This window comes from Scyliorhinus canicula, chromosome 4 (genome assembly GCF_902713615.1).
Source record: "Scyliorhinus canicula chromosome 4, sScyCan1.1, whole genome shotgun sequence".
Taxonomy (NCBI): Eukaryota; Metazoa; Chordata; class Chondrichthyes; order Carcharhiniformes; family Scyliorhinidae; genus Scyliorhinus; species Scyliorhinus canicula.
In genome coordinates this window covers 54,724,860-54,748,751 of record NC_052149.1, presented here as the reverse complement: position 1 = coordinate 54,748,751, position 23,892 = coordinate 54,724,860, and the positions used below count along the sequence as shown (strand labels likewise).

General features: G+C 44.8%; 1 protein-coding gene across 1 annotated transcript in view; it reads right to left on the bottom strand.

The window, feature by feature from the left end:
- Nucleotides 1-23,892, bottom strand: part of faf1 (Fas (TNFRSF6) associated factor 1) — a 490,861-nt gene that overhangs the window by 427,960 nt on the left and 39,009 nt on the right. Inside the window, exons 3-4 of the mRNA XM_038794284.1 lie at nt 12,388-12,434; nt 8,604-8,809 (exon numbers count right to left, since the gene is read on the bottom strand). Coding sequence (XP_038650212.1) covers nt 8,604-8,809; nt 12,388-12,434 — 253 coding nt within the window. The remainder of the gene's footprint in view (nt 1-8,603; nt 8,810-12,387; nt 12,435-23,892) is intronic.

Below are 23,892 nucleotides of genomic sequence, written 5' to 3'. Positions count from 1 at the left end.
TATTCAAAACATAAACAACAACAAAATCACATTCCAACAAGACAACAGTTAAGTTTGTACATTTTTCCCCTTTCAACCCCACCCCCCGCAACGAACAGCTCCTCAAATATTGTCATGAACGGCCGACACCATTCATCGAAGCCCGTTTTTTACCCTCTTCTGGCAAACCTAATCTTTTCCAACTGGAGAAACTTGTACAGGTCTCCAAGTCAAGCCCCGGTGGCATATCTGACCTCCAATTCAAAAAAAATCCATCGCCGGGCAAAGAGGCGAAGTCGCAACATCAGCCCTTCCAGCAGCTCCGGCACTTTTATTTTCCATCCTTGGTCAGTTTGCAAACCATGTCTCCATAATGGCGATCAGGTCCAAATTTGCATCGCTTGTTCAGCGATCCTATTACAAAAGCTCCGTACTTTCAGGGCGTGCTTAATTTTCTTTTACTATTATTCCATCCATAGACCTTAGTTGCTGATGCATTACCATTAAACTTTGTCCCATTCTACTCATATTTAACAAAATCTCTACTCTGCTCTATAGCCTCGATTTCTATTCAGATTTCCAAATTCCTGTACATCTGTGCCCTCTTCCCTTGCCACATGCCCCTTTTAGCTGAAAACCATATCCACAGCCCTAGTATACGATTCATCACAACATTGATCCCAGCCGGCTTATGTGGAGTCTAGCCCAACAGAACAGCTCCCTCCTTCTCCAGCAAAGATGCCAATGCCCCATGAATTGAATCACCTTCTTCCTACACCACTCTTTGAGGCACCCATTTCATTCTCAATTTGCTTGACCCTATGTCAATTCTACGTAGCTCTTAAGATTATTACCTTCAGGGATTCTGCATTTTAATTTGGACCCTAACTCCTCAAACACTCTCAGCGGAACATCATTCGCTGATGTTCCGGCGTCTGTTCGGGTATACGGGGGGGGTTTCAGAATGTCTAATTCACCTAACAAGCACTTGTGGGAGGAAACCAGAGCACCCGGAGGAAACCCACGCAGACACAGGGAGAACATGCAAACTTCCCACTGACAGTGATCCAAACCAGGAATCGAACCAGTGTCCCTGGCGCTGTGAAGCAACAGTGCTAATAACTGAGCTACCGTGCCGTCCATTTGTCACGACAAATCTACCTATGAACAAATGGCAAGCCAAATGATTTTCCTGTCCCATAATTACCTTCTGATTTTATACAAAAAGAGGCAGACTAGAGCTACATTGTGCAATAGAATTCTTGCAACTGATTAAATCCCTGCCAGTCACATTTTCAGCCCTCTTAACTGAAAAACACTTAGAACCATAGAAAAGGTACAGTGCAGAAAGAGGCCATTCAGCCCATCATGTCTGCACCAGCCAAAAGAAAAGAGAACAAAGAAACTAGCCACCCATTTCAATCCCATTTTCCAGCACCTGGCCCATAGCCTTGTGAGTTCCAGTACTCGGATACCGATCCAGGTATCTTTTAAATGAGTTGAGCATTTCAGCCTCAACCACCAACTTAAGGTAGTGAATTTCAGATGTTCACATCTTCAAGAGTGAAAACGTTTTTCCTCATGTCTCCATCTACCAATCACCTTAAATTCATGCCCCCTGGTAATTCGCCGGTCAGGGAAAACAAGTTTTTCCTGCCTACCCTGTCAAATCTCCTTAATTTTGTACACCTCAGTTAGGTCACTCCTTAGTTCCCTCTGTTCTGAGGAAAACAACCCTAAGCATTTGAGAATGGGGGACAGGGGATTTGTCAATAATCAAGAAAGAACAAATGGTAAAATATGAACTCAATACACAAACATTCAGGACATTGTCATGAATATGTAATTTTATTATTCATATATTTTAGAAATTTAACTTTTACTTGTGAATTATCTTTTTTTAAGGCCTGAAAATTAAAACATTTGCAGATCTTCCCAACTCTGAAGGACTTCTGGTGACGTATGTGACGTAGAAAGATGGACCAGGAGGCTCTCGCATTGAATTCGCTTTTTAAAGCGCAACGGCTGCAGTAAAAAAACATACCCTGACAAATAAACATCCAATCTACAAAGAAAGTGTCCAGAAAGACCAGGAGCAAGCAAGAAACAGGACGCACTTATTCCACGGACTCGGAGGCCTTGGTAGGCGGCAAAGTGGCAGCGGCAGCAGGCTCTCTTTCCCTAACATCAGCCGCATCGTGGCAGCTGAATTAGGAAGATACCATCAGAGCCTGGTAGAAGGTGAAAAAATCTGTAGATAAAGCTCTGGCCCAGGTATCAATTAAATAAGAAAATATGAGTAACGTTATGGAAGCACTTAGGACTACTGTGAAATATATGGAGGCAGCCCTTTCTGATCATAACGATCGGATTTCCTCACTAGAAAATGGCCTGTCTTCGGTGGTGAAGACAAATAAAACTCTTAAAGCCCAAAGCAGCACGGTAGCATGGTGGTTAGCACAATTGCTTCACAGCTCCAGGGTCCCAGGTTCGATTCCCGGCTTGGTTCACTGTCTGTGAGGAGTCTGCACATCCTCCCCGTATGTGCGTGGGTTTCCTCCGGGTGCTCCGGTTTCCTCCCACAGTCCAAAGATGTGCAGGTTAGGTGGATTGGCCATGCTAAATTGCCCTGAGTGTTCAAAATTGCTCTTCGTGTTGGGTGGGGTTACTGGGTTGTGGGGATAGGGTGGAGATGTGGGCTTGGGTAGGGTGCTCTTTCAAAGAGCCGGTGCAAACTCGATAGGCCAAATGGCCTCCTTCTGCACTGTAACTTCTATGAAGGTGTCTCCCCCCCCTGAAGCTGCACAGTGCTCCTCGCACATTGTGACCAAAACCTCGTGCTGGGAAACCCCCACATGCGGTTATAACAGATTCCATAACTTCAAGGTACAGTCCTTCGATGGGCCAGGGAGAAACAGGAGATTAAATAGGAAGGCCACTTCATTTGGTTGTTACCAAGATCTCAGTGCTGACCTGGCAAAGAAGAGACAGCTTTCAACAGGGTGAAATGCATTCTATATAAAAAGGGTCTCTGGTTTGGTCTCATATACCGAGCCCGCTTCTACGTGTCTGTTGGGGAGAAGGGTCACCTTTTTTACTCCCCTGAAGAAGCAAGCCTTTTTGGACAGCTCAATTCAAACTCGGTTTGATTCTCCTTTATATTGGTTGAAGTTAATATGTTTTGAAGTTCAGAAGCTTTTATATTTTTAGCTTGTATAAAATTTAGGATATGAAATTATCGTTGGGTTTTGACAAGCGTTGTACTTATTTTTTTTGTTGTGCTATCGTTGTATCATGAATTTTACATATGTTAGAAAGTTTTCCTTTGCTTTGAGTAAATGGTTGAGCGGAGAACCTCCCAACTAAGGAGGTGGTTAGCTGATGGGAAGTAAAAGATTGGGTGTGTTACAGCTCCTAGTCGCAAACACCTTGCGAATAGGAGCTTAGAATATAGGTTTGATAGGGTTGTTATATAGAGATTTAATATTACTACTGGATGTTGTTGGGTTAGGGAGGAGTTAAAGTTTGTTTGATGTTGTGCACTACTGTGTTTGCCTGGTCAATGAACCCGGCTTGGCCGCTGTCCTGGTGGGATCTCCTCACCTTGGCTTGTTAAGATTCCTTATTTGTGGGCGGCACGTGGTGCAGCAGTTAGCACTGGGACTATGGCGCTGAGGACCCGGGTTCGAAACCCGACCCTGGGTCACTGTCAGTGTGGAGTTTGCACATTCTCCCAGTGTCTGCATGGGTCTCACCCCCACAACCCAAAGATGTGCTGGTTAGGTGGATTGACCACAGTAAATTGCCCCTTATTGGGGAAAAAAATAATTGGGTACTCTAAATTTAATTTAAAAAAGATTCCTTACTTGTTAATCTTCAAGGGTAATGGCTGGCCCTGGAGTGAGAGGTAATGGGGGAATCTCCTTTTCGCCTTGTAACTTTGAATGTTAAGGGTCTAAATTGGCCAGTGAAACGGGCATAGGTTTTGGCTCATCTTAAGGATCTAAACTTGGGTGTTGTACTTCTACAGGAAACCCACCTGCAGGTGAAGGACCAGATAAGGCTTCACAAAAAATGGGTGGAGCAAGTCTTTCATTCAGGCTTTAATGGTAGGGCTGGAGCCACGGCAATACTAATTCATCAAATAATACAATATTCTCATTCTCAGATTATGTAGGACCCCAATGGTCATGACATTGTTCTCTGTGGTTGGCTGGAAAACACTCCGGTTATTTTAGTAAATATTTATGCTCCCAACTGGGACAATCCAAATTTTATAAACTCTCTAGTCAACCTCTTCTCTGATTCAGACTCGCATCGAATGATTTTAGGTGACCTAAATGAGCGTTGGACCCTAAATTGGACCATTCCAATTTCTCCGTTCTCTGACCCCATCAGTGATGTCCAGGGCACTGGTATCATTTATGAGACATCCCAAATTGATTTTTTTTATGATTGACAAGTCCCTCCTCCCTGATGGCAGTTGATTACTCGGCAACTGTCATCTCTGACCATATTCCTCATTTTGTTGAATTTAGTTTTGATTTTGGCCCTCTCAAACGCCCACCTTGGAGACTAGACACCACTTTGTTGTCCAATGGCAAATTTGGTGAGCATTTGTCTGGTGCCATAGCAGTCTTTATTAAGCTCAACAAAACAGAGTAAATATCTCCTTCAACACTCTGGGAAACCCTAAAGGCCGTCATCAGGAGAGGGGGGAGAAGAGATCTCATATAAAGGTCACATCATGAAAGTAGAGAGTGTGGAATGACAAAGGCCAAGTGGACTCAATTTTGGAGATTGACTGCCAATATTCACTTGCCCCAACGCCAGGTCTATTGAAGCACAGAAAAAATTTACAACTACAATTCGAATTGATATCTATGGACAAAGCTGAACATCAGTTTCGACATTCCAGGGGCATCTTCTAGGAACATGGGGAAAAGGCAGGTCATTCTCTTGCACATCAGCTCAAGAGCAGACTGCCTCCCGAGGATTCCCTTTAATTCGGAAAACGGAAGGTAATTTAGTGTCAATTCCTCTCCAGGTTAATGCGGTTTTCAGTTCATATTGTCATAAGCTATATGAGTCAGAGTCTCCTCCAAACACTTCAAGGTATGAAGAATTTTCTAGATAGTCTACACATCCCGACCATTGAGGAAGGCAGGAGACAGGAACTAGAATCTCCCTTAAGCCCAGAAGAAATAAAGAATGTATCGGATGGCAACAATCTGGCAATGCCCCTGGTCCTGATGGCTTCCCAACCGAACTTTATAAAAGGTTCTCAGAGCAGTTCACGCCTCTTCTATTGGACATGTTTAATGATTCACTATCTGGGGGGTCACTACCTCTGACCCTCACTCAGGCCTCAATTTCTGTGCTCCTTAAAGGGGGCAAGGATCCAGTAGAGTGTGGGTCACACTGACCCATTTCACTTCTTTACACAAACGTTAAACTACCGGGTAAATTCCTGGCCTCCCGAATGGAGTCCTGGGTCTCAGTTGTAGTGTTGGAGGACCAGACAGGCTTTATTAAAGGCAGACCGTTGTCGGCCAATGTCCAATGCCTCTTAAGCATTGTCCTTTCCCGCCCCTACTGCTCGGGAACCTGAAGTCATGGCAACTTTGGATGCTGAAAAAGAATGATAGGGTGGAATGGAATTACCTTTGAGATTTTGGGGAGATTTGGTTTCGGCACTAAATTTTCCTCCTGGATTTGTCTGATATACAATGCCCCTAAAGCTAACATCCATATGCATACAGTTGCCTCAGAATACTTCCCGTTAGGAAAGGGCACTAGACAGGCTGCCCCATTTCTCCATTGCTCTTTGCACTAGATATTGAGCCCATCTTGATAGTGTTGAGGTCACCAGATGGGTGGAAGGGTATACACCGGGAGGAAGTGGAGCATCGGGTCTCATTCTACGCTGATGATCTACCTCTATACTCCTCAGGAAACAACGCAAGGAGGATTCATTACAGCATTCGGCACCTTTTCAGGCTAAAAATTAAATGTGGGTAGAAGTGTCTTCCGATGAATCCATCAGCCAGAGAGGCTCAACTTAGTTCACTGCCGTTTCGTCTTTCACCCTCTAATTTCAATTCCTGAGGATTCGAGCAGCCCATAACAGGGCTTTGCCTCACAAACTGAACTGTTCAAGCCTCATCGGTAATGTTAAAGCAGATTTACAGATGTGGAATAATTTTCCTTTCACTCTTACAGGCAGGATCCAAACTATCAAGATGAATGTGCTCCTAAGATTTCTATTTTTATTTCAGTGTATCCCCATTTTTTGCCCAAATCATTTTTTATTACAGTTACCAAATTAATTTTAGCTTTTAATTGGGCAGGCAAGAGTCCCAGAGTCTGCAGTGCTCTGCTTCAGGGAGACAGGGAATCAAGAGATTTGGCCATCCCGAATCTCCTGTTTAATTATTAAGCGACCAACATACAGAAAATCCTGCAATGGCTTAGTGACCCTGGCTCGAATTGGGGTAAAGTGGAGGCTCGGTCTTGCATCATAATCTCCTCCCCATGTGCCATAATTACTGCACCGCTACCCTTCTACCCTGCGGGTCTTTTCTTGAGTCCTCTGCTGATCGCTTCCCTCAGGATTTGGAAGCAGTTCCGGAAGTGCTTGAATCTGCTCTTACGGTCTTCGCTTGCCCGAATCTGCGACAATCACTTCTTTGTCCACCTTCTTCCTTGTTGGAGAAGGTCCTGTCCTTGGCACAACAGAGAAGGTCTATCCCTGTATAGCCTTATTCTTTTATCAGATCAAGTGAAGGGAAAATGGGCTAGGGAGCTAGGCCTGTACTTATTGAGGAGGCTTGGAGGGAAGCCCTCTCCAGGATAAATTCCACTTGATCTTTCTCCAGACTGAGTTTGATTCAGTTCAAAGTATTACAAAGAACACATTGGAATAAGGCGAAGATGAGTGGATTCTTTTGAGATGTGGACCACACTGCTCACTTACACCAGCTAACCACATATATATGTTTTGGTCTTATCCTAAGCTTGCTAGATACTGGGTTGCCTTTTTTGATACAATATCTAAGATTTTAGGGGTGGCCCTAGAACCTTGCCCACTGGTAGCAATATTTGAAGTCTCAAACTCTCCAGCATTCCATTCAGGGGTAGATGTGGAGGTTTTTGCCTTTCCCTCTTTAATAGCCAGGAGGCGAAGACAGCTTAATGTCGTCGTGTCCCCCCCCATGCCACCTAAAGCATCCGCATAGATGGAAGACATGATGCTATTCCTGCATCTGGAGACGATTAAATATAACCTTAGAAACTCAGTGGGGAAGTTTTATCAGAGATGGTGGCCATTCATCTCTTTCTTTAAGAACTGGACACAGTCGAGAGTTGAGTTAGAAGGGGGTTAGTTTAAATATCATAGTTACTTAAACCAATGTGCTTGTTTTTCACTTCTTTGATTCTATACCTATATTATATACTTCATCAATATTGTTGTTACTGTTCATAACTCAATAAATATTTTTTTTTTTTTAAATCTTCCCAACTCGGAACACATGGTGAAATCTTTCTGGTGTAGTCCTGCAGGCCCAACGTTGCCTTGGACTGTGAAGATACTAATCAGGACCAATGTAAAAGCGCTACATTTCACTCAGTGAAGCTCCAAATATTGCTAGGTTTACAAAAGTGATCTTTTTTGGGGATAAAGTCAAGCTTTTAAAAATAAATAGTACAGGTCCGATATCCAAAATCAAGCACCCTTAGGCCCAAGACTGTGGCAGATTTCAGATCACCCACCGGATTAGATGAGAGCAGGCAAGTGATAAGCATGTTACTTCAAGTTTCTGAACTGGCCCGAGGTTGTTCAATCTTTGTTTCAGAGATTAGCACTCTCCTGATCATTTGTGCTGATCATACCGTGCTGATCAGGGCAGCACGGCAGCACAGTGGTTAGCACATCTGCTTCACAGCTCCAGGGTCCCAGGTTCGATTCCCGCTTTGGGTCACTGTCAGTGCGGAGTCTGTGTTCTCCCTGTGTCTGCGTAGGTTTCCTCCAGGTGCTCCGGTTTCCTCCCACAGTCCAAAGATGGATTAGGTGGATTAGCCATGATAAATTGCCCTTAAATGTTCAATATGGTTAGGTGGGGTTACTGGGTTACGGGGATAGATTGGAGGCGTGGGCTTAAGTAGGGTGCTCTTTCCAAGAGCCGGTGCAGACTCAAATGGTCTGAATGGCCACCTTCTCCACTGCAAATTCTATGATTCTATGATTTGTCTTAAGCAGTGAGCCATTCTCAGTGAGGCAAGTTCCTCATTTAATTTCCAGGCTACAGGTGCCATAAATACTGTTCAATCCTTACAATGAGCTCACGGATGTGATTCATGTAAGCACCCACTTGGACCACATATTGTATTTCAAAGAATTTACTATTATTAATTTTTTCTCCTTTTTTACGCTGTTCTATGGGCTGAGAGAAAGATATCTGGGTTTTGGACAATTCTGGTTTTCAGACAGCTGAACTTGGGAGTACTGTACCTCTATCAGAGCTGATGCAGGGGTGGTGATGGTGGTAGCAAGGTACATGTAACATTTTCATGGTCAGTTTATCTACACCTTATTTCAAGAATCATACATTTTAAAATCTTACCAACTGTGTTGGTGTCTTCAACTACCACTTCCACGTTTCTGTCACGGTATTCCACTCTGAAATTTAGCATTCTTGGTTGTCTTTCTACAATTGGCCTAGATGGTATTATGGGGCAGAAAGCTGGAGAATTGGAAGAGGAGGAGGAAGAAGGTTGGCTGGTGGGACCGTACACTGGATCCTGAGATGTTTCACCACTAACAAACTCACTGCAAACAGAGTAAAAGACATTTTAAACATAAATGATAAAACAGATTAAAATGTCTACAGTTTAATAGATATGAGAAACGATTCTAATCCATTGAACTATCACTGGTTAATTTCAGTTGTAAATAGCCGCTTCTGTAATAAGTTATCTCCATACTATGCATTACAAATATTTGCATCCCAATACATATTTTTCACTTAAAACTGCTTTTTGGGAGCCAGGTACAATGCTGGTCAAATCATCAACACACTGCAAGATCATTGAGTTCCTAAGACAGAGATAGATAGGTTCTTGATCAATAAGGAGATCAGGGATTATGGGGAGAAGGCAGGAGATTGCGGATGAGAAAATATCAGGCATGATTGAATGGCGGAGCAGACACGATGGGCCGAGTGGCCTATTTCTGCTCCTATGTCTTATGGTCAAGATGGTAAAAACAGGATTTTGTACCCACATTTTTTTTGATGACAAGCTTCCAACCCCAGCTGGTGGTGATTTTTTAAAAACTCTCAAAGTACAAAATACCACAGGACCCATTTATGAATAAAAATAAGCACCACGAAAATAGCATGAAATAAATCAAATCTTTTATTACGAATTCATAACTATTTACACATAATATACATTTAAGCACAGAGGTTTAGACATCTTCAATAAATTTCAAGTCATGAGTCAAGATTAATTTCCTCTACTGTATTATTTATTTTTATAATTAAGCAACCAGCTCGTGGCTGAGTACAGGTCAAGAGTGTAAGCCTGGAAATTTGGTATGTGAAGGAATTTTACAGGCTTATCACTTTCTAAAATCTAGAAAAGTTTGCATTTTGTAATTTAAAATTTTAATTTTAAGCCAGTCTTAGTCAGGGCTAAACAAGCTTCCAAGAGGCAGCTACGGATCGTTAATTAGGTAGCAAGTTCAAACTGGTTTCTCTAGTCAGCAGTGCCCAACTCAGCTCTTTAGAATTTCAACTAGTAAAAAAACAGGTGGTCTTGCTGAGCGCACCATTTAAGCTAGCTACTTCAAATTTGGTCCATGGTCAAGGACAGGAGCATGTGACTGAGTGAGACAGATGTGGAGGTCCAGAGCCTTAGCCCTTGCACTTGATTAACAGGTTCGAGGCTCTTGCAGCGTGTGTGGACGAGAGAGAGACTGCAGGGAGGATGAGCAAACTGTCCCTTGCTTACATCCATGCAATCTTAATTGCAACAAATGCAACACTTGCTCTTTCTCCGTTCCACTGTGCAAAACCCCTAATGTTCCTTTCAGCTGAATCTGCGATTTACATACCTCTTTCAATTTGGTAAACTTTATTCATTGCTCACAATGTGGTCTGCTCTACTTTAGGGGGAACAAATACTGATTGGGTGACCACTTTGTGGAACATCTCTGTTCACAAAGCATGCATGATACCAAACTTCCTGGCACCTGTCATTTGAATTCTCCTCGCATGATGACCTCTCTGCCTTTGGCCTCCTTCAATGTTCCAATGAAGCTGAATACAAGTTTGAGGAACAGAACATCGCCTTTCAATTTGACACTTAAAAGCTTTTGGTTTGACAAGGTGCCACATAAAAGACTGATCCAGAAGGCGAGATCACAGGGGTGGGGGCAGAGTACTAGATTGGATTGAGGATAGGCTGACTGTCATAGGGATAAATGGTTGGGATAAATGGGCCCGTCTCTGGCAGGTTAACTGTAACTAGCGGAGTGCCACAGGGATCAGTCCTTGGACCACAACTATTCATATGCAGGGACAGAGTGTAACATAGTAAAATTTGCAGATGATACTAAAATAGATCGGAACGTAGCAGTGAAGAGGAGAGAATGATTTTACAGACAGATATAGATAGGCTAGGAGATTGGGCCAAAATTTGTCAGATGGCGTTTAACTTAGATAAATATGAGGTTATCCATTTTGGCCAAAAAGATAGAAAGTCAAATTATCTAAATGGAAATAAGATTCAAAATGCATCTGGGTGGCCATGTTCATGAATCGCAGAAAGTACTACATGTTATTAAAAAAGGGAAATGGAATGTTAGCGTTCATTACAAAATAACTGAGTGCAGAACTGTGGCGGCATTGTGGCTAGCACTGCTGCCTCATAGCTCCAGGGTCCCGAGTTCAATTCCGGCCTCGGGTGGCTGTGCGAGTGGAGTTTGCACTTTCTCCCCGTGTCTGTGTGGGTTTTTGCTCTGGTTTCCTCCCACAGTCCAAAGATATGCAGGTTTGGTGGATTTCCCCTTAAGTGTCCAAAGGTTCGGTGGGGTTACTAGGATAGGGTGGAGGTGTGGGCTTAAGCTTAAGTAGGGTGCTCTTTCCAAGGGCCGGTGCAGACTCAATGGGCCGAATGGCCTCCTTCCACACTGTAAATTCTATGGAAAGTAGAAAAGTGTTGTTGCAATTGCACAGGGTGTTGGCGAGACCTCATCTGGAGTATTGTGTCCAGTTTTGGTCTCCTTATTTGAGGAAAAATGTGGTGACATCGGAAGCAGTTCCGAGGAGATTCAAATATTAAAAGAGTTAACATCCGAGGAGAGATTAAACAGTTTGGGTTGAAATTCGCTGGAGTTTAGAAGGATGAGGGGGGCTCTGATTGAGGGATACAAGATACTAAAAGGAACTGACAAAGTAAAGTAGACCAAATGCTCCCCCTTGTAGGACAATATAGAATGAAAGGTCACAGATATTGGTAGAGAGGCAGTAGATTTAGAACTGAGTTGAGGAGGAACTACTTCTCGCAGAGGGTGATGAATTTGAGGAACTCACCAATCCATAGTACAATGGAATCTGAATCATTAGATGGTTCAAGGAGGAGGCAGATATATTTCTAGAGAGAAAAAATGGTTAAATGGATATAGGGGACAGATAGGGAGGAGTATTTGAGACCAGGAAGAGATCCGCCTGATTGAATGGAGGATTATGCTCGAAGGGCTGAATTGCCTACTTCTGCTCCTAATTCCGATGTTCCTGGTGTGGCAATAATTTAAGAACATAACCTCTACTACCATGTTGTCTCTTTCTTTGGAGGTTTTTGGTTTTACTTCTATTCTTCTCTGATGTTCATCATTCTGCCATTCACACCTCCTCTCAACACATCTTTTATTTCTTTACCTGTCCCATTACCACTTCCTTTGGCCTTGGACTGCCAATGCTTTCGTCATGTAATCTCAGTCTTCCGCCATATCACAAAGCTTTTCATACACACAACCTTTCACTTGCTTAAAACCCATTACATTTCTAACTTTACCCAGTTCTGATGAAAGGTCATCAAGCTGAAGTATGAACTCTGATTCTCTCTCCACAGATGCTGCCTAGCCTGACTGTTTCCTGCATTTTGGTTTTTAACCACAAATATAAATATTTGCAAAACCATTTATAGCAGAACAATGAAGATAAAATGTTAAAGTGAATACTTAAACAAAAATAATCCCAGTTTGGAAAACACAAGTCTCAAAGATTCTTGATAAAAGTTGAATTTTCTAAGTCCCGATAAAATTTTTTGAAAACATTACACTTCAACATCTTCAAAATTTGTGCTGCAATCCTTAACATACGAAAAAAAAGAAATATTACTTACCTCTGTAAAATGCCATTCTCTTGTGGAATTATTCCATTAATAGCCGCCTGCAAATAAAAGGTTTAAATGTCAAACGGCTATCATAACCATTGCATTTGGCGAATAAAACTCTAGGATGTGAACAATCCAGTGTCAGATAATGACAAAATGGTAGAGTTTTGGCAGTCATTCCCATTTCTTCCACTGTTAACGTTGGGGCAGCCGACAAAGAAAATGTCACAACGCCTGGAGAAATACAGGAACTGAGGAAATGCTATCCTTATAGCACCATTTATTGGAAAGAACACTTAACTACTGTTATTAAGCCATAAAAATGTTCCAACCAGACTTGCAGGCACAAATTAATTTATGGAATTTTACAACACAGCTGTCTTTCAGCTCACATCATGTGCTGAAATCAAACTGTCAACTTATCCCATTTCCCTGCCCTTTGAATTGTCTTTTTCAAAATATTCATTTCACCACCAAAACCTATTCATAATTACATTTGCATCAATGCTACTGGAAGCAAATTCAATGCCCTTACAACTTCCTGTGCGAAAGAATTCTCAGAATCTTTTCTTTCAGTCTTTCGATTACCAATTCACTGGCCAGTCAGAATCACGTTCCCCTCTTTACCTGATCAAAAAACCTTTTGAGAAACTGAATAATTTTTAAACCTTTTTGTTGTCCAATTGTAAAAGTCACAATTTCATCTGTCTTCCTTTTGAAGAGTTTCTTAGCTCTACGATTTATAATCTTAGTAATTTCAGGGGTCAGCTGTACATGACAGAGTACATCCGTGACATATTTCCAAGATTCCCTAAAAGTAGACACAATGGGCTGTAACATCCATGCTCCCGTTACCTCTCAGAACCACGATAAGCATTTGCATGGCAATTGCTCATAAGTACCAACTTCTTCTGGGCAATTGTGCTGCACTATGAACCATTCAAAAATGCGACTTAATAACTAACTTGGATCACCAGGGGCCCACGCAAGTAGTTAGAAGAAATAAAACCTCTTATAACTTCTTTGCAAGTTTTTAAACACCCAGCATGATGCCCACATGGGAACCCGCCCACCCACACATTCTCACACCGTGCCAACTAACCACCCCCACATGGTATTCCCCACCCTCGACATCCCTATGGGATTCTCTCCTCTCCCATACGCACAGGCCTGATTCCCACCCACGAATCAGATCAGATTCGACCCAGCTGGAACTCCATCAGACCTTCCTCATGTCAGACTTCAACAACTCCTTCCCAAATGTTCACTCCCCTCACTCCTATCGATGGCCAATATCAACCACTCCCAATCCTCCCCCCGCCCTCCAACTCCAATCCACTTAACTTGGACACTTACCTTCTCCTTGGCCTGTCAATTTCAATCAAACTTTTAAACGTTCTTGCTTTATGACACCTAGTGCTGTAAAAAAGGGGCATGTCCACCTTCATTTTGACTCTCTTAGACATGACACTGGACTACCTGGATGTAGTGTGTCCGGCCTGAATTGGAAGGTCAGATGTGACGGGCATGGAGGAAATTTGGCAACGGTAGGTGACCATGGAGTGGCAATCTGATGCTGATTGCCACTCCAAGGAAGTTACGGCCCAATATCTTTCCTACTGCCTAACTAAATGTTTTGCATAGCATGCCAGCATTACCCGTTTATTTCCTGTGCAAGTATGTTTGTCATTACATAAATCATCTGCTGTTTGAACCTTTTCCATTGTTCATCTTCAATTTTTGTTAGTTCTCTTTCTATCTCATTGAAATTAGGTGTAATGCTAGAACCTTGAGCACCCTTTACCGACAAAAAGTCAAGACCAGTCGAATATTTCACTGCTCAACTAATTAATAAAATGAATAGCTTTCTAGGCTCTGTTTCAAAATATCGGAAATGAAGTGTTTACATGGATGCACATATATATTCAAATCAGCTCAAGTTTTCACATACAAAATACAACAATTTTCTTAGTCGACAATTGCTCTCGCTTTGCATACACATTGCATAATCACTTCCCTTCCATCATTCTATAGAATTCATAGAATTCGCAACACTGCAGCAGGCCACCATGGTGTGTCTGGTCACATTTCGCCTATTTATTGAAAACATTAGAATACAAGATATATTTTGTAACTTGTGTTATCCTTATAAATCTGTATATGCCTGTAAAGCCCTGTATATGCCTGTAAAGCCATGTGGAGATGCCGGTGTTGGACTGGGGTGGGCACAGTAAGTCACTTGATGAAGGAGCTACACTCCGAAAGCTAGTGATTCCAAATAAACCCGTTGGACTTTAACCTGGTGTTGCAAGACTTCTTACTATGCCTGTAAAGGTATAGGTTGGGGGGGGAAGATTTATAGTGTAGCCACCTGGGGTGGCCACTGCCCAACACAAAATGGAAGATTACAAAGAATGCAGGGAAAATGGACATGTTGCAAAAGCAAGCAGCTAGCAAAAGCGCTCGTGTATTCTGACTGCTGCAGAAACCAGACAGCACTGTGAAAAAAACAAGTTAGCATACTAATGAGGAGATACCCGGTGATTCCCAGGTACAATGGAAACAAGTTAACTCAAATAGCTACATTGAATTGAAGGCCAGACTTCTCGGCGCCAAGAGAAGTCCAAAACAATAAGCCCCAATAACCGCCCAGTGATCGAGGGACTGCCCCGTTATTGGGGGAATTCAAATCAATCGATTGGGAAGAGACCCAATCAATTGCGAGTGTATAGAGGGTCCGCCCAGATGGGCGCAAGACCCTGGGAGAGGTATAAGACAGAGACCCCGACCCCAGCTCGCTCTCTTGACCAGCTCCTCATAGCCAGCGCTCTCCTTGACCACCGTTGCAGCAGAAGACCTTGAGAAGGGGAGGCCTGGTCAGCAGCCGCCATCAAGTAAGTGTCATACAACGCACACTACGAGCGTAGACACTCCTGACCCCTTTAGTCCACACCGACTGGAAGCCTGCGGATCCAGGACAAAGCTAGAGGCCGTTGTTCCCTGATCCGGCAGTTCCCTTATCCAGATAAGTATTTGGCCTGTTAGTGGTAGGATTAGCCTAGTCTTGTAGTTCTATATGCATAATTAGTAGATAACTGTATTATAATCAACGTGTCTTGTTTGAACTTACTAACTGGTGTATGGAGTTATTGGTCTGAACTTGAACTTGAAACTTGTGGCGGTATCTTAACGATACCTGGCGACTCTGGAGCTAAGGAACGAAACAGAGCCAAATTGAGTGTAAAGCACACTCACCCAGAACGAGCAACATTAGTTAATCTTTTTGTGCTTAATAAGGTTTAATTCCATTAGTTAAAAATCAACAGAACTGCGACTCTGTTCATCCATGGCTCTAAACAAACAAAAAAAATTACCATCTATTAATCCAGGGTTCCACTGAGATCGGACTGTTCAATAGTATCAGCTGGGATTGTAAGTGACATAATGTGCAATTTATTTTTAGCACATTCTCTCTCACTGGCATGTATGTATGGCTGTCTGACAAGTGGAATGCCACAGGGGTCAGTCCCATAGAGATAAACTATTTATAATCTATATCAATGATATGGATATATGTTTGCTAAATTTGCTGACATCACAAAGAAAGGTAGGAAGGTAAGTTGAAGAGGACAGAAGGTGTATGCAAGGGGACAGATAGGTTAAGTGAGTGGACAAAAAAATTGGCAGATGGTGTGCAATATTAGAAAATATAAATTTGTCCACTTTGAAAGGAAGAATAGAAAAACAGCGTATTATTTAAATGGAGAGATCACAGAACTCTGCATGAGGGGGATCTGGGACTTCCCCAAACATAAAACACAAATAATATGTAGATACAGAAAGTGGTTAGGAAAGCAAATGGAATGTTTTATTAAATATTTTTATTCAATTTTTTAATATTTGAACATTTTTACAAAGAATAAAGACAAATCCCCGCCTTCCCCGCCCCACAAACTGCCCTCCTCACCCCTTGGCAGCAACCAGATCCCCAAAGTGTAAAATAAACAAACCCATTTCTTGTGGAACCCCCTCCAACTGCCATTTCACCCTCGCCTTCGTTACGTGCACCCTGTGCACCACCTTTAATTGAATCTACCCCAGCCTTGCACACGAAGTTGAGGCATTAACCCTCTGCAGCACCTCGCACCTTAATCCTTCCCCCATCAAGCAAATGGAATATTGTTGTTTATTGCAAGTGGAATGGCGTATAAAAGTAGAGATGTTTTACTTCAATTGAAAAAGGATGTTGGTGACATCACAGCTGGAGTAACGTGTACAGTTTTGGTCTCATTATTTAAGGATACAAATGCATTAGCAGTTAACAAGGAGTGGGGCTGGGCCTTTATCCATTGACGGTTAGAAGTTGAGAGGTGATCTTATTTGAAACATACAAGATCTCGAGGGGATCGACAGGGTAGGTGGTGAAAGGATACTTCCCCTTGTCGGGGAGACTAGAACTAATAATAATAATAATAACAACAACAATAATAGGGGACAGAGTTAAAAATAAGGGGTCACCCATTTTAAAATGGTGGTGAGAAGAATCTCTCTCTCCGAGGGTCATGCATCTTTGGAACTGTTGCCCCAGAGAGCAGTGGATGCAGGGACATTGATTATTTTAAGGCAGAGGTAAGTTGATTCTTAATGAACAAAAGAAAAATCAAAGAATATCAGGAATAGATGGTATGTGGATTTGAGGCCACATCAGATCAGCCATGATCTCACTGATTACACTCAAGGAACCTGATGACCTCCTCCTGACTGTATGTACTGTCCCAGGGGCACGGTGTATGGCATCAGATGTGTGGATTGTGCACATCCACTCTCAACTCGGCAGATGTGTAGAATTAACACACACTCTGCCTCGTCAATTGCCCATGATTTCTCTCATATGCTGCTGTTGGGGCTGGTTTAGCACAGTGGGCTAAACAGCTGGCTTGTAATGCAGAACAAGGCCAACAGCGCTGGTTCAATTCCTGTGCCGGCCTCCCCGAACAGGCGCCGGAATATGGCGACTAGGGGCTTTTCACAGTAACTCCATTAAAGCCTACTTGTGACAATAAGTGATCATTATTATTATTAGATATGCAGGGAAGAGTGGTTTTCCCCACAAAGCTCACTGTTTCATGCATGGGGGAAGCGAGGCATGGGAGACACGGGGGCGCATCAGTGAGGTAGGGGGTTGGCGAAAGTGCAGGGAAAATACTGGGAAAGGAAAAGGCTACTGATTTACTGGAAATCACATGGCAGAGATAGGCTTTAGGCTTTGGACAAATAAGACAAGAAGGAAGGCTGACCCAACTTGCACTATTCCCGCCTTGCATGACATTCCATGTGGGATTATCAACCTGCAGCCAGAGAATCCACATCTGTATTTAGAAATCAGAAAAGTTGAGACGAGAAGAATTGATCCAGCTCTATATTCTCCTCCACGCCGAATCTCCACTGGTGAGAACCTCCAGACACCTACTTAGTCTAGGGGCTTCGCACAAGGGAGCTCCAGATCGACTGCATCAAAATCCTGTGAACATTATTCTTTATTTTATAAAGCCTACCCTCCAACGCCCATCTCTTGGAACTTAAAAAGGAAATTAGGAGAGCAGCATTTCCGGTGACGGCCACAGTGCGAGTGGTCGTGCACAGGGCAGCTCCTGCTTAAAGGCATAGAAAAGTGCTGCTTTTACCTGAAAACGGGAGTAAAAAAAGTGTAGCTTACGGGTGGAGGAGAAGTTTCCCTGCTGGTTACCAAACCCGGCAGAAGGTGAAAGACCTGGTCAAGGAGTTGGAAGAGACTTGTGGTGCGACAGCTATTGGAAAGATGGTGGAGGGGGAAGGGCCAGAGCAAGTTGGAAGGCCCCAGATGGAACAGTTGATGGCCTGGTACAGGGTGAAATCAGAAGGGATCGAGCTGAAAGGGGAACAAAAGCGTAAGCCCCTGGTAAGGCTTAGAACATGGAATGTGTGAAGGCTCAATGAACCAGTGAAAAGATCTCTGGTTTTCCCCCACCTCACGAGTTTAAATGTGGAGGTGGTCTTTCTGCATGGAAGGTGCAGTGGCTGAAAGGAATGCACACTCACCTTGCTGCGATCATAGATATGTATGAACCAGGTTGGCAGGACTAAGTTAGAAGGGGGTTCAGGAGTAAGATTGGTTACAGAAGTAGAGGATGGAGATTGGGAAAGTAAAAATAGAATAGTGGGAGTTATTCCAGGAATGTAGAAGGTGGGAGAATAGAGGAAAGATGAGGGGATGGAATAAGTAAGATGGATGGGAGAGTTCCTGCGTGGTGGGTGTGAGGATGGGAGCTCTTGTGTCCAAGGCCAAGGGGTTTCTGGCAGAGGTTTGCTGACGTCATATCAGAGGTCTTAAACGTGAGGGTGATGCTGCATCCAGAGGTGGTGATCTTTGGTGTGTCGGAAGACCCGGGAGCCCAGAGGGTGAGAGAGGCCGATGTCCTGGCCTTTGCAACCCCGGTGGCCCGGAACAGATCTTACTAGACTGGAGGGCCTCCGAGCCCCCGAAGTTGAGGGTAGGGTTAGCGACATAGCAGCGTTTCTCAGACTTGAGAAAATGTTATTCACCTTGAGGGGTTCATTACAGGGGTTCGCTCGGAGGTGGCAGCCGTTCATCGACTTGAGAAAACTTAAGCTGCCAGCAGGGGGGAGGGGGGAAAGGAGAGGCATGGGAGTGACGAGCAAGGCTGGGAAGGTGGCACTGTTTGTGAAAGCCATGTTGGCTGAGGTCTGTGCCCAGGGGGTTTGTTGGTTACATTGTTGTGTTTTTGTTGACATTTGATGTTGAAAATTATTAAAATCATAAATGCCTTACGAGGGGGAGTAGAGAGCATCGGGTGTCGCTATATGCAGATGACCTGTTACTGCATGTATCGGAGCCTCTGGAGAGCATGGGGAGGATTATGGGCCTATTTGGGAGTCTGGGGCGTTCTCAGGATACAAATTGAATTTGGGGAAAAGCGAAGTGTTCCCGGTGAACGAACCGGGTCGGAGAGTCAACCTTGGAGGGGAGGAGATTTAACCATTTAAAGTAGCCAGTGATAGGTTTAGATGTCTAGGGATTCAGGTAACGGGAAACACACCTGGTTGAGGAGATTAGGGAGGACCTGAAGAGCTGAGACACGCTGCATCTGACTCTGGCAAAGAGGTTCCAAGTGGTGAAGGTGAATGTCCTGCCAAGGTTTCTATTCATATTCCAGACACTTGCAATTTTTGTACCCAAGGCCATTTTCCGGAAGCTGGATATGATGATCTTGTTTGTGTGGGCAGGGAAGGTGCCAACAGTCAAGAGGACACTGTTACAGAGGCAGAAGGGAGGATTGGCAGGAGAGGTGGCAGAATGGGTGAGGATGGAGGAAGGATCCTTTAGGGCGTCCAGCCTGCGGGCTATGGTAGCGGTGGCGTTGCCACTGGCACCAAGGAAATACACAGAGAGCCCAGTGGTGCAATCCACAATGAAGATCTGGAATCAGTTGAGGAGGCACTTTAGCATTGAAGGGATTTTAGTGTTAACGCCACTGTGCGAAAACCAAGGATTTGAGCCGGGGGAGGGTGTATGTACTTAAAGTGGAGAGAAGTGGGATTGGTTAAGATGAGGGACCTGTACCTGGAAGAGAGGTTTGCCAGTATAGAAGAACTGAAGGAGAGGGTAGAGCTCCCGCGAGGAAGTGAGTTTGGATACCTGCAGGTAAGGGACTTCACGCGGAAGGTTTGGAAAGAGTTCCCCAGGCTACCGAAGCATGCCCTGCTGGAGCGACTGCTGCTTCCGGACGTGGAATGGGAGGGCAGGATCGGAGACATACATGGGTGGCTGGGAGAGCAGAGAGGCGAACAAGTCGTGAAGATTAAGGAGACATGGGAGCGGGAGGTGAGAGTGGAGATAAACTGGGGAGTATGGAGTGAGGCACTCAGGGTAAATGCTATTTCCTCGTGCACGAGGATGAGCCTGATACAATTCAAGGTGGTACACAGGGTGGATATGAGTTTTTTCCATAATACTCTTCGTCACAAGTAGGCCTACATTAACACTGCAATGAGGTTACTGTGAAAATCCCCTAGTCGCCACATTCCAGCGCCTGTTCGGTATCACAGAGGGAGAATTCAGAATGTTCCAATGACCTAACAGCACATCTTTCAGGATTTGGGGGAGGAAACCAGAGCACCTGGAGGAAACCCACGCAGATACAGGGAGAACATGCAGACTCCACACAATAATGACCCAAGCCAGGAATCGAACCTGGATACCTGAAGCTGTGAAGCAACAGTGCTAACCACTATGCTACCATGCCACCCATTAGGCAGCATATGGTATACGTTTAAAAGCATGGAATTTAAGCTGGAAATGAATAAAATGTTGGTTGGGCTACAGTTAAGAGTATGGCAGGGTGCGCAGTGGTTAGCACTGCTGCCTCACGGTGCCGAGGTCCCAGGTTCAATCCTGGTTCTGGGTCACTGTCTGTGTGGAGTTTGCACAGATTTCGGCACCACAACCCAAAGATGTACAGGGTAGGTGGATTGGCCATGCTAAATTGCCCCTGAATTGGAATAAATGAATTGAACACTCTAAAAAAAATTTAAAAGATGTATGGTGTGCAGTTCTGGAATCCACATCATAGGTGGGATGATAGCACTGAAAGGTTGCAGAGGTGATTTACCAGGATGTTGCCTGGGCTGAAAAGTTTTAGTTATGAGGAGAGATTGGACAGACTTGGATTGCTTTCTTTGGAGCATAGGAAAAAAATTGTACTCGCCTCTACCACTGCCTCTGGCAGCTTGTTCCAGATGCTCACCACCCTCCTGTGCAAAGAAATTTCCCCTCTGGTCTCTTTTGTATCTCTCCCCTCTCACCTTAAACCTATGCCCTCTAGTTCTAGACTCCTCTACCTTTGGGAAAAGATGTTGACTACCTTATTTATGCCCATCATTATTTTATAGACCTCTATAAGATCACCCTAAAGCCTCCTACGCTCCAGGGAAAAATGTCCCAGCCTATCCTTATAGCTCAGAGTCTTGGTAGCATCCTCGTAAATCTCTTCTGCACTCTTTCTAGTGGTTTAAAAAGAAACATTTTATTAGGGTATTTATAGTTTGTTTAATAAACATTTTGATTGAGATATTTTTTGGTATTATAACAACAACACAATAAACAATGTACACAAAACTATAAACATAGTGCAAAAGCCGTCTCCCTCTCTTACAGGTCCCACCTATTATTAACCCCCGACTCTAAGCGAAACTAATCCCCCACCCGCCCCCCCCCCCCCCCCCCCCCCCCCCCTTCCCTTGCTGACAATTAATTTTCCACGAAAAAGTTGACAAACGGTTGCGACCTCTGGGCGAACCCCAACAGTGACCCTCTCAAGGCAAACTTGATTTTCTCCAAACAGAGAAAGCTAGCCATGTCCGATAGCCAGGTCTCCGACTTCGGGGGCTTTGTGTCCCTCCATGCTAACAATATCCTTCTCTGGCTACCAGGGAAGCAAAGGCCAGAACGTCTGCCTCTTTCTCCTCCTGGATACCCGGATCTTCCGACACCCCGAAAATCGCCAACTCTGGACTCAGCACCACCCTCGTCTTTAACACCGTAGACATAACATCTGCAAACCCCTGCCAAAATCCCCTAAGCTTCAGACATGCCCAGAACATGTGGACATGGTTCGCTGGTACTCCCGCACATTTTGCACACCCATCTTCCAGCCCAAAGAATCTGCTCATCCGGGCCACTGTCATGTGAGCCGGTGAACGACCTCAAACTGTATCAGGCTGAGCCTGGCACATGTTGTGGACGCGTTGACTCAACGCATCTGCCCAGAGACCATCCTCTATCTCTCCTCCTAACTCCTCTTCCCATTTGCGCTTCAGTTCCTCAGTCTGCGTGTCCTCTGACCCATAAGTTCCTTATAGATGTCGGAGACCTTCCCTTCTCCCACCCTCACTCTGGAAACTACCCTATCCTGAGTCCCCCTTAGTGGTAGGAGCGGGAAGGTTGACACCCGTTTATGTAGGAAGTCCCGCACCTGCAGATACCTGAATTTGTTTCCCCTCGCCAACCCAAACTTCTCCTCCAGCGCCCTCATACTCGGAAAGCTCCCCTCTATAAACATGTCCCCTATCCTCTCAATTGCTGCTCTCCGCCATATCCGAAACGCCCCATGCATAATTCCCGGGGCAAACCGGTAATTATTACAGATTGGGGACCAGATCGATGCTCCCTCTGCTCCCACATGTCTCCTCCGTTGCTCCCAGACTCTCAGGGCCGCCACTACCACGGGGCTGGTGGAGTACCGTGCCGGCGGGAACGGCAGAGGCGCAGTTACCAACGCCCCCAAACTGGTGCCCTTGCATGAAGCCACCTCCATATGCTCCCACACTGACCCCTCCCCCACCACCCATTTCCTGATTATGGCTATATTCACCGCCCAGTAATAGCTACTAAAATTTGGCAGTGTCTGCCCACCCTCTCCCCGACTCTGCTCAATCATTACCTTCCTTACCCGTGGGGTCTTGCCCGCCCAAACAAAGCCAGAGATCACTTTGTTGAACCGTTTAAAAAAGGACCCCGGAATAAAGATGGGGAGACATTGAAACACAAACAGGAATCTCGGGAGGACCGTCATCTTCACCATCTGCACTCTCCCAGCTAATGACAATGGAAGCGCGTCCCATCTCTGAAAATCGTCCTTCATTTGGTCTACTGGTCGGGCCAGATTTAATTTATGCAGCCAATCCCATTCCCACGCCACTTGAATGCCTAGGTACCTAAAGCTTCCCCCTACTAATCTAAACGGCAGCTCCCCCAATCACCTTTCCTGTCCCCTCGCCTGGACCGCAAACATCTCACTTTTTCCCATATTTAGCTTATACATTAGTCCCCCGTTATACCGCGCTCCGCAATACCGCGGTTCGCGATATACCGCGGGGGGGCTGATGGACCCCAACTGTCAGTTGTGTCAATTTCAGCGGCCGGCTCCGGAGAGGGAAGCTGCTCTCACTAAAATAATCAGCCGGCCGCTGAAATTGACACTGCCCACTGCTCTCTCCCTCCAATCCAACTTTTAAGTTTTAATGTTTCTGATTGGAGAGAGAGAGCAGCGGGCAGTGTCAATTTCAGCGGCCGGCTGATTGTTTCAGTGAGAGAGCAGCTTCCCTCTCCGGATCAAAGTGAGCCGTCCGCTGAAATTGACACTGCCGGCTGCTCTCTCCCTCCAATCAGAAACATTAAAACTTAAAAGTTGGATTGGAGGGAGAGAGCAGCCGGCAGTGTCAATTTCAGCGGCTGGCTCACTTTGATCCAGAGAGGGAAGCTGCTCTCACTGAAACAATCAGCTGGCCGCTGAAATTGACACTGCCGAGGGGGGGGCGGGTGTTGGGGGGGGGGGAGAGAGAGGAGGGGGGCGGGGAGAGGAGGGGGGGCGGGTGTTGGGGGGGGGGGGGAGAGGGGGCGGGTGTGGGGGGGGGGGGGGAGAAGAGGGGGTGCGGGTGTTGGGGGGGAGAAGAGGG